This window comes from Euprymna scolopes, chromosome 10 (genome assembly GCF_053919585.1).
Source record: "Euprymna scolopes isolate OS-2025 chromosome 10, ASM5391958v1, whole genome shotgun sequence".
Classification (NCBI taxonomy): Eukaryota; Metazoa; Mollusca; class Cephalopoda; order Sepiida; family Sepiolidae; genus Euprymna; species Euprymna scolopes.
Genome location: NC_136491.1, coordinates 105,607,071 through 105,619,196, shown reverse-complemented (window position 1 = coordinate 105,619,196; position 12,126 = coordinate 105,607,071). Strand labels below are relative to the sequence as shown.

General features: G+C 41.3%; 1 protein-coding gene across 1 annotated transcript; it reads left to right on the top strand.

Annotated features, from left to right (window-relative positions):
- Window positions 1-8,176: 8,176 nt before the first annotated feature.
- LOC145286522 (uncharacterized) lies at window positions 8,177-9,241 on the top strand. Its single transcript, XM_080135418.1, has one exon. It carries the CDS (start codon window positions 8,177-8,179, stop codon window positions 9,239-9,241), a length of 1,065 nt encoding a protein of 354 aa, XP_079991544.1.
- The last annotated feature ends 2,885 nt before the right edge of the window (window positions 9,242-12,126 follow it).

Genomic DNA, 12,126 nt, shown 5'->3' with positions numbered 1-12,126 from the left:
ACGAAATGTTGCATCCCTCTGCCTGTTCTACAAGTATTTTAGTGGTGAATGCTCTGACGAACTGCAATCACTTGTGCCCCCACGACGTGAGCACCCTCGACAAACCCGACAGGCTACTAGATCCCACCCCCACACTGTAGAGATCCCTAGATGTAAAAGATCTTTTTACTCCAATAGTTTCTTCCCCAGAACCGCAAGACTCTGGAATTCCATTCCAGGTCCCTGCTTCCCCAACAGTACTGACGTGCAGAAGTTCAAGTGTAATGTGAACCGACACCTTGCTGCCCAAATCCCTACATAGTACCCCAGTAGTTGTTTCCCCTGATAGTAGCCCCCTACACCAAAGTGGCAATTTGCCTTGTTTGGGGTGAAAATGTAATAAAAAAAAAAAAAAAAAAAAAAAAAAAATAATGGTCTGCAGTGGTGGAAATTGGGTAGAATTTAATTATTCAAGAGCACGGCGCAAACAAAAATTTTTTTGAATTGAACTTGAAGGCTACCATGTTATAGTCAGTTGGAAAGCAGCTCCACTGTATTGTGTTCAACACGCGGGCAATTCTAGGAAAGAATCTTTGTTCATCGAAATCTGCATTTAGTTTTAGGCATACAGGGTGGAACGATAAAATTGTCGTCCTAAAGAAAACAATGCTACAGCTTTATTTTAAAACTTTTATGAAAAACAATCAATTCAGGTAACTTGAGTATGTAGTAGAGCTGACATCTATTCAATGTAGCCACCTTCAGCCTCAATCACCACCTTGATATGAGTCTGGAACTGGGAGTATGTCTTTTCCACAAGCGCCGGCGGGAGCTTGGCGAATACTTAGCAAATGGTGGCGATCAGGCTGCTTTTGGTGTTGTTGGAGGTCATGTTGGTGATGTTCTCGATGTATGACCAAACGAAGTAATTCTATGGGTTCAGGTTGGGGGAGAGGGATGCCAGTGAGAGAAGGGTACAAAATCGTAGCACTTCTTCTGAAGCCAAGCCTGCATCTCTTTGGACTTGTGGGTCAGTGCCGAGTCCTGCTGCCACACCCAAGGTCTGCCAGCGGCCACCTGATTGCATCAGAGGATCACCACACTCTTCAGCACATCCAGGTGTTGACTTTGGTGTTGACTTTCAAGCCGACTTTGAAGATGTGAGGTGGCATGATGTGGCCCTCACTAGGAACCACACCAAAGACAATAACCGTGGCCGGAAACTTTGTTTTCATCACCCTGGGCATGTCCTTGTTACTCATGGCAATCCAGAGATGATTCTGACTGTTATACATCTGGTTCTGGCAGAAGGTCTGAAAAGAATCAGAGCATGTTTGGTTTCTTGAGGTGCTTCACTTTGTTGAGCAACCTGACGGACTTGATTAGCCTGAGGTTTTTTGTCTTCTCAGATCTGGTTTGTCACCTGTAGGACCTACATTTCATGTCCTCCTTCACACATGTATTCACAGTTGTGTGTGCGACGCCTAAATCTCTGGCAATCTGCCAAATAGGTTGCTGGGGAGTTTCATCCATGATTACCTGAACCTTTTTGATAAATTCTTTGGCCCAGGTCTTCTTGGCGATATCCTCGGCCTTGGGCTTCTGCTCCACCACCTCCAAAGGGTTGTCTGGCAATGGTGCTGGCAATGGTCTTGTCGTCATAACTTGGATCAGTAGAGAGCATGAGTTGTACAGTGGCACATCTCCGACTTCGATCGTTGAACATTGTGTCACTTTCAGACATGAGAGAAGGTTTCTATCGCTCTTGGGATTTGTGCAGAACTGGACAACTAGTAGATGGTCTGCAACAAAAATAGAAAACTAGTTTTTATCAAATGGAAATGGAATCATGTCGTCTTTTCTAGGGCGATATTTTTATCATTCTACCCTGTAGATGGAGAGTAGGGGGAATTATTGACAGTGGTTGTAGTTAGAAGAGTGTTCGTTGTGAATGTTTTCGTATTGGTAAAACTAAAAAAATCATTGAAATAAATGTAAAAAACAAAGTATATTATTTTTTTTATTATTTCAGAACAATGCAAGAAGATTCAAAAGAAAAACACATTTACATTCCATGAATGAAGTCTTTTTGAGATAATATATTAAATATATTTACATAAGGAGTGTTGGAACTGGGATAGTTTTTTTTTTAATGTGTTTCTGCGTGGTTTTGTGTTTTGTTTCATGCTTGGTGGTTTCCGTTCCGTATTCGCATCAACCGAAATTGTAATAGTGCGAATTAACCGCTTTTTACCCGTCTCTGCTGTTCCGTACATGAATTATCCAAAAGATTGGGATATGGAGAGAGGACAAATGTTGGGGAGGGAGGGGGGAGTCACGTGATCGTAAAAATTTTCACCATCCATTTCTGTGCTCCATCACAACGCATCGTTCAGAACACACACACACACACACACACACACACACACACACACACACACATTTCTGAAATGCATAATTCCACTAACTATTCTAAAAACAAAAAAAATTAACATGTCAACTTCAAAAAATCAAATACATAATTTGATTTTAACACCTCGTTAATATCAACATATTTCAGATTAAATATATCTATTGATAACAGAGGTTTGAATAATCACGCATATTAACTTATTTGTTGTCTACGTCATGACTAGGACTGTGACAGCAGAATATTCTTTTCATTCTTTTGACTCTCGGGTATATATCCGACACAGTTAGACACATTTAATCAACAACAATATCAGTCTATATAAAAACATAAGATATTAACGGATATATACTCAAGAGTCAAAACAATGAAAAGAATATGCTGTTGTCACAGCCCTACTAATGACACGTCATAAGAAATTCGTTGCATCTCGCACATCGACTTCTAATTTACTAGATACGGGCAAAAATAGGGGAACCTAGTTTTGAAAGCCGATTTATCATAATTTTTTTGTAGGTTTCCGACTACTTTTTAATTGTATTTGAAAGATTAGAGACTAAACTTAATTTCCAAAAGGAAAAAAAATATTTGTACACGTGAAAAAAAAAAAGTTATGAAAACGTTTTCACGGCGAGCTACCAAATTCAGCTAAACTTTAAAGTTAAATAAATTCATTGTAAAACTCCTTTAAAAGATAAATATTAGTTTTCTGGGTCTATTTCAAAGATAATTTGTAAAATAAAGTCCTAAGATATTGAATTAAATTAAAAAAACAACAACTTTGTTTGTACAAAACATAAATTAAATAGACCAAAACCGAGTGATTCGGGCGTTCGCAAAATGCAACAAACTAAAATTTGGTAAACACGAAAATTACGAAGGCCCAAAATTTCAGGCGGTGGAAAGACTGTGAAAATGACGTCAAGTAATTAAAAGGGAGGAAGTTCTTTTTTTCCCCCCAGTTACCCATCCGTACATTCAGTTTTTGAACGTTTGTATTAATTTTTGCATTTTTTAATTTAATTATTTTTCTATGTTCCTATTTTTAAATTAATTTTTTTTTTTTTTTTACACAGTGATCACCACTTATCAAGGCCCGGAAGCTACTCAGGGATAAGGGTTATTGCAAGTACATTACGTTAGTGTGGAGATTTGATGAAGTGTTTACTTAAGGGGGCGGTTCATTAGGAATTTGTTTACGTTGGACTTGAAGACATCCAAGTTGTAGTCAGGTGGGAAGCAGGCAGACGGAACAGAGTTCCACAGGTGTGCAGTTCTAAGAAAGAAGCTTTATTCATGGAATCCACGTTTTGATGTAGGCACAGATATAGAGTGGGGGAAATTTTTCACAGTGGATTCAGCTAGATGGGTGTTTTTCGTGAAAGATTGGCAAGGGGGGACCAGAGATTGGAGTTCAGACGAGCACCTGCCATGGAAATAACGATAAAACAAGGATAGGCTCGCAACGTCTCTTCTGTGGGAGAGAGGTTGCAAGGTAGAGAAAAGGGCATCCCCCACTAAGCCACGAAGTCTATTTTGTACTCTGTCAAGGCAGGATAGGCTGTTTTTAGCAGCTCCTGCCCAGATATGGCAACAGTATTCCATCCTTGGACGTACTTGGTTTTTATATAGATAGAGAATTGCATTAGTAGTGAGATATCTTCTGGAGCGGTAGAAGGATCCCACCATCTTTCCAGCGACCTTGGCAACAGACTTGATGTACGTGTTCCATTTCAGATCAGGAGTAAAGGTCAAACCCAGAAGCTTGTCAAAACACGGGGCCTCACCCAGACGAGAGCCATCCATCCCAATTGATGCCAGATGAGGATCAGAGCGTTGATGATATAAGGATAGGAGTTTGGTTTTGGATGCATTAAAGGTAACCAGCCACATCTTCCCCCACTGAACCACGTGCTCGAGATCAGAGGAGAGAGAATCAGAGAGAGCTTTGTCATTTACAGCCTTTGATATGTTGCCGTAGATAGTCGTGTCATCAGTATAGATGTCAACGAATGATTTAAGTATGCGTTTAGGGAGGTCATTGATGTAGATCAGGAAGAGAGTTGGGCCCAGGATTGACTCTTGAGGGACTCCAGCATTTATATTGCAGGCCTCCGATTTTTGTCCATCTACCACTACTCTTATGAGCCTATCGGAGAGAAATGATTTAATGATTGAGAAAACATTTCGTTATACCGTAGCTGGAAATCTTGTGAAGTAGACCCTTATGCCATACCTTGTCGAAGGCCTTTGATATGTCAAGAGCAATTGTCCTAGAAAGGAAGCCTTTGTCAACGGATTCATTAATCCTGTGAGATATAACCGTCAGCACATCTGCGGTAGATCTTGCAGAGCGGAAACCATATTGTGTGTCACTAAGAAGGTTATTCCTGCTGAGGTGGTTGACTATTTCTCTATTTAATATGGATTCCAGCAACTTACTCATAACACACAGGAGACTTATTGGTCTGTACTGAGAGGGAGATGACTTATCACCTGAATTCTTAAATACAGGGCAAACTGATGAGGTCTTCCAGGGAGTCGGAAAGCACTTCTTCTTAAGGCAGCGCTTAAATAGTTTCGTAAGTATGGGAGTAAGTTCTGGTTGAAGCTTTTTTAACACTATAATTGGGATGCCATCAGGGCCAGTTGCTTTACTGGAATCTAGGTTCTTGATTAGCTTGGCGACCTCATGCACGGATATTTGTATGTTACCTAGCATGTTCTGTGTTATAGGAGGACATATGGGGAGTTGATGGCCTTCGTCGCATAGGGTAGAATTAGCTGCAAAGTTCTTTGCAAATAGTTTGGCCTTGTCTGACGCTGACGAGATGACCTCTGGTCCATTGATAATGGTTGGGATAGAACGCACACTTCTGTTCAGGATCCTATTTGTTATTTACCAAAACTGGTGGGAACCAAGCCGCTTAATTATTGTTCAATATTATATAAAAATATGTTACGCCGAAAGTTTTACATTCGTGCGAGCAAGGAAATTATTAAAATCTTGCATATAAAAATTATGCGAAACCCCTAATTTAAAAAAAAAAGTAGAAATTAGAGGATAGTGTATTACATAATCATAATCCATCCATTAGTGCATCTTAGATTTATCCAACAGATAATTGAATTGTTATGTTTATACTCATGTTACCATAATATCATTGTATGTTTCAGACCTCCACCATTTTGGATTAATAAAGTTATTATCTGAAAATAGTATCGGCCTACTTATCTATGATGGAGGTACAGTAATGCCTATAACGGACGGATTCCACCAACTGAGAGACCACTAGACCAACATCATCACCAGCAACAACACCAGCAGGATGCCAGTGGTAAAATGCCCGATTCCCAGCTGGTCTTGACGCAGCACTTCTGACAACCCATGCGATAGGGCACACCACAACTCCCACAAGTACTGCAAGCTGCAACAAGGTAGAAAAAGTCAAACGACCTACCATCTCATCAGCTGGTACAAGTGAGGACTGGTCATACTTCCTATCACGATGGAAAGACTATGTTGAAGCGACCAAAATCAAGGACAAAGAACTCTTAGAGTGCTGTGATGAAACTTTGCGCAGAAACCTTACAAGATCAGCTGGCGGCTCCCTGACAGAAAAATCTCAAGAAGATGTTCTAACAGCTATGAGAGTTCTGGCAGTGCATGAGGAAAATACAATGGTGGCTCGGGTTACACTGAACAATATGACACAAGACCGTGAAGAAATTGTGCGTTCATTTGGTGCTCGTCTCCGTGGACAAGCAGGAGTATGCAAATTCCTAATTACGTGCCCCAGCTGCAGCCATGAAGTCAACTACACAGATGCAATCCTACGTGATATGCTTGTTTGTGGACTCAATGACTCTTACATTCAGCTATACCTCCTTGGGGACAGAAATTAGAGCATGACCCTTGAACAAACTTTTCAGTTCATTGAAGCCAAGGAATCTGGTAAACGATCTGCATCCAAACTACTTCATTCCCAAGGGGCCGAAGCAGCTAGCAGCACATACCGTCGCAACAGAAATGCTGCATGTGTCGTAACCAAGAAAACTGAAAAACAAGAGACAGCATGCACTTATTGTGGAAAGAAAGGTCACGGTGCGAGAGCAACTATCCAACTTCGCAAGAAAGAGTGTCCAGCATACAGTCAGACCTGCAACAACTGCAGAAGAATGAACCACTTTGAGGCTGTGTGCAGAGGCAAACAAAAAGTGACAGACAAGAAGACTGAACATGAAAGTGCTGTATTTGACTCCCTCTGTGCTGCAACCAGTTATGACAAAAACTATGACAGACATGTTTTTCATCTAGACCATCACCTGTACAATCAGCTATCAGACACCTGGGTGAGCCAGTCATCACAGCCTCAATTTTTCATTCAAGTGACTGCTCGTGTTGATCTCAAAGACTACAACCACTTTGGCATCGACTCAAAGATCACACCAAAGCCAAAGACGACTACCATCACTGCTGCCAAAGTTGTCTAGCTGGTATCAAAGTACTTAATCGACTCGGTATCTCAGAATTGTTTAACTTAATTCCCGTGACAATGAAGATGCATGCTGCTAACAATGTCGGCATAAGAATTCTTGGAGCAGTTATTCTCCGCATCTCCAGCAAAGGAACTAGAGGGGAAACCTATGAAACGCCCCAAGTTGTGTACGTGACTGGCAAATCCGACAAAATGTTTCTAAGCAGAGAAGCATGTGCAGCACTTGGCATGATTATACATAATTTCCCAACCATCGGAGAAGCACAGAGCAACAGTCAAGCAGCAATAAACACTATCAGCCAATGTGTGGTTCCCCCATATCCACATGAAGATAAGAGCAACCCTGCACTGCAAATCCAGTCACAATCAACATATTCTCAAGACCCTATGTCCACCTCATGTAAAGACAGTGACAAGTGTAAATGCCCCAAACATGAATCATCACCCCATCTACCGTCAGCTCCGCCATTTCCTGCAACTGAAGCTAACCGAGAGAAACTTCAACAGTACCTACTAGACAGGTACACATCCAGTACTTTCAATACATGTCAGCATCAACCACTTCCTCACATGGCAGGCCCACCAATGCGGCTCATGGTTAACCCCAAAGCTACACCTTTCGTGCATCACACACCTGTCCCAGTACCACTACATTGGCAGGATGAAGTAGAAGCAGGCCTAGATCAGGATGTTCAACTTGGCATCATCGAGCCCATCTCAGTTGGAGAACCGGTCACTCGGTATCATCACATGGTGGTCTGCGCACTCCACATCAAACTGTAGACTTCCAAGCACTCAACGCTCATGCAGTGAGGGAGACCCACCACACGCAGTCCCAATTTCATCAAGCTCGCTCCATCCCATGCCACACTAAAAAGACTGTCTTTGATGCCTGGAATGGATATCACAGTGTACCCATTAGAGAAGAGGACAAACATCTCACCACCTTCATCACACTGTGGGGCAAGTACAGATATAAAACTTGCCCTCAAGGATACATAGCCTCTGGGGATGGCTTCGATGAAATCGTCGCCGACATTCCTGACAAAATAAAGTGCATTGCCGACACTCTTCTTTGGACAGCAGTATCCAGAACAGTTTCCTTCAATCCTGTAACTGGCTGGAAACTTGTGGAAAGAACGGTATCATCTTGAGCCCGGAGAAATTCATCTTTGCTCAAGACACTGTAGAGTTTGCTGGCTTTGAAATTACTCCAGACAGCATGCGACCATGTAGTCGCCATCTTGAATCAATCTTAGACTTTCCTTCACCGAAGAACATCACGGACATGAGATCATGGTTTGGCCTCGTAAACCAGGTATCATACGCCTTCAGCATGACTGACAGGATGCAAGCATTCAGACAACTGTTGAAACCTGGAACTCCATTCAACTGGGACGACACACTGGAACGTCTTTTTCAGGAGTCAGAAGCTGTCGTCATCAGTGAAATTGAACATGGTGTCCAGATATTCGACAAAAACAAACCAACTTGCCTAGCTACAGACTGGTCGAAGAATGGCATTGGATTCTGGCTGTTCCAAAAACATTGCACATGCATTAAAACTGTGCCCTTCTGTTGCCGAGACAAGTGGAAGATAACTCTTGTTGGCAGCAGGTTCACCAGCCCCACAGAATCCAGATACGCACCCGTCGAAGGTGAAGCCCTTGCAGTTGCTGACGCCTTGGAGAAAGCAAGATTTGTTCTGGGATGTGACAAGTTGATCATCGCAGTAGACCACAAGCCCCTGATCAAGCTTTTTGGGGACAGATCACTAGAGGACATCCCCAATTCAAGACTTCGCAATCTGTACAAGTTCACAATGCTACATGTGCCTGGTACCATACACCATGCTGCTGATACCGTACCTCACCACCCAGTTGGAAGGCCCGACAATATGCTTCTCATTGATGACATAGCCTCTGTTGATGGCTACAGCCAGAGTGAGGTGCCACAAACCATCCCAACATTGCAGCACAAAGCCTCGAATGTTACGACCGGAGAGTCAGACACCGCCTCGCAATGTGGTAAAGCCATATTCTACTCATCAGCTTTGTCTTCAGTCACATCATTGCAGTGTATCTCCTGGGACAAGATTAGAACTGCAACAGCCAGCGACGAGGACATGTTCAAGCTGGTACAGCAAATTGAAAGTGGAATGTCAGACATCCGAAATGATCTACCGCCTTCCTTGAGAGAATACCATCAGTTCTGCAATCACCTTTCCACCATTAATGGTGTCATTATATCCAAAGACAAGATAGTGGTTCCACCATTACTGAGAAAAGATGTGCTTACAGCGTTGCACTCTGCGCATCAAGGCATTTCAAACCTGTGTTTTGGCCTGGTATAAGCAATGACATCACCAAACTCAGAAACTCTTGCAATCATTGCAACCGAAATGCCCCATCTCAACCAAGTGCACCACCAATGCCACCCCTCAACCCCTTGTATCCATTTCAATGTGTATGTGCGGACTTCTTCCACTACAAAGGCGGTAATTACCTGGTGATTGATGATAGATACTCACTGGCCCATCGTTGAAAGAGCACACAATGGTGCCTCTCGCCTCATCGACTGCTTACGATGCACATTCGTCACATTTGGAATAGCAGATGAGTTATCTTCAGATGGCGGTCCAGAGTTTACAGCTTCAACAATCAGAGATTTCATGAAGACCTGGGGTGTGCATTATAGGCTCTCATCTGTAGCTTTTCCACATAGCAACTGTTGAGCAGAAGTTGGCGGGAAGACCGTGAAACGCATGATTACAGACAACACTGAACCAAATGGTGAATTAGACACCGATACCTTTCAGCGTGCCATGTTGCAGTATCGAAACACTCTGGACAGATACACAAAATTATCTCCAGCAATGTGTGTCTTTGGGCGGGCGATCCGAGACTTCATCCCAATCTTGCCTGCCCGCTACAAACCTCATGGAGCATGGAGTGACACACTTACTATGAGAGAGGAAGCTTTACGCAACCTACACATTAAAACTGCCGAACGCTTAGCTGAACATACAAAGCGGTTGCCACCTCTCAGAGTGGGAGACCAGGTCAGGATCCAAAATCAAACTGGCCTTTGTCCAAGAAAATGGGACAAAACTGTAACTGTCATTGAAGTTCATCAATATGACCAGTATGTTGTACGCATGGACGGATCAGGCAGAGTGACATTATGCAACAGGAAGTTCCTACAAAAGTACATGCCGGTGTATTCCCCTCCTGAAAAACATACCATCAACCATGACTTGAGATATCACTTCAAAGGAGGAAATTACAACCCACCTACACCAGTGACTGGGATATCAATAGCCCCAGCTGTTCTATCTCAAGCCGTCACAAACTCGAAACTACAGGACAACAGTGGGCATGCACCAACTTCACCAAATCATTGTTCACCTCCTGTCTGTATTACACCAGCTGAGCAGGGTAGCCCACCTCATGTCATTCAGCCTAAATCACCAATGCCATCAGTCTTGGACAGACCACCACCAGTGGATGATAGTAAACCTCCCATGCCAGCACCTACCAGACCACCTCCCACACCGCAGGCTCCAACGCCTCCATCCACGGTACCAACTACACCGAGAAGGAGCGTGACACCTAGAGTAAGACCAGAACAACTTTCCTTCGACCAGACTCCAAGACGCTTCAGTCGCCCACGACAAGAACTAAAGTAGCTCAGTGATTAAGAACATTAAACGGAACAGAATAATCCCCGAACCAGAGGGCAGTCTACCCAATGAGTGTTCATGACTGTCTCTTTATTTTATATACAAGCAGTACACTTATTAATTCTTATTTTAATTTCATTTTCCCACATGATTTGAGGTCATAGTGCAAAGACAGTATAAAGACACTATTAATATGTGCTTTGCAAAGAACATCATCCTATCTGTAACCATCACCAGCAACAGACATTAAATGTCATTCAGATTACTCTCAAATGACTCGGGGAAGGATAGAGGATATTGTATTACATGATGATAATCCATCCATTAATGCATCTTAGATTTATCCAACAGATAGTTGAATTGTTATACTCATGTTACCATAATATCATCGTATGTTTCAGACCTCCATCATTTTGGATGAATAAAGTTATTATCTCCAAATAGTATCGGCCTACTTATCTAGAAATATTTTTTGCAATTATAATTTTTTGTGTGAAAATATCAAATAAGCAATGCTTAATTCAATGGTAATATCGGTAGTTCGAGAAATTCATTTTTCTTCGAGTTATATGGAATTCATTAATACGGATTTAGGGGCTTTTTGTCGTAATGTTCCTATAAAATTATTTTATTTTATTTTTATTGTAAAAAATTACGATGCTTTATTTGTGTAAAAAAAGCAAAAATAAAGTCTTGCGTTTTTTATTTACTACCGAAAACTATAACTTTAGTAAATGTATTTTTTGTTTAAACAAAATAATACATTTCCACTCGGATGTAAATAAAAATGATTAGGTTCATTATATTTCGCGATCATTATTTGATAAATACTGAAAATTTCATTAAAATTGCTTTATTTCCTGATTTTTTGGTGATTTTTTTAAGTAAAGTGAGGAGTCAAAATGTTTTTACATTTTGAGATCGGCATTCATTTTGCCCGTACCTATAATTTACCAACTTGGTTTGCCTTTGGTGACATTTGATTGTTATTTATTTATTTATTTATTCTTTATTTTTTTTTTTCACCTTTTGACTATTCTGAAAATCACAAGAAAAAATTTTTTTTTTTTTTAAATTCAACCGATCGTACTTGTTTCCTAACTTACGAAAATAAAAACAAAATCAGCTCATCCGATGAAATGACCAAGTCAAAAACAAGTTAGAAAAGGATTAAATTTGGCAGTTATTGTTCAGTTAAGAAAGTTAGAAAAGGGTTAAATTGATTACTTATTGGTCAGTTAAAAAGTCAACGTCCCAAATTATACAAAATATTTTCCCGGTTTTAAATAAAATTAAAAGGAATCGCTGATAGTGTAAGGGAAATTACTCTAACGTCTTTACGCTTTTCGCGTTGTAATTATCTCCCTTGCACTATAAATAGTTTAAATATAGCGTTGTCTCATTTGTAGATAGAAATATCGGTATTTTTACAACCTACCCCAGCGGCCCAGCGTAGTATAAAACACCCCCATATTAAGAACAGCTTTCGGAATAAGCACTCCCAACCTCTCCATGCTAAGAACAGCTTTCAAGGTTGGGTAGGGGGGGGTGTTTAT

Coding starts and splice junctions, on each gene's coding strand:
- LOC145286522 (XM_080135418.1), top strand. CDS start 8,177: ATGAGATCATGGTTTGGCCTCGTAAACCAGGTATCATACGCCTTCAGC.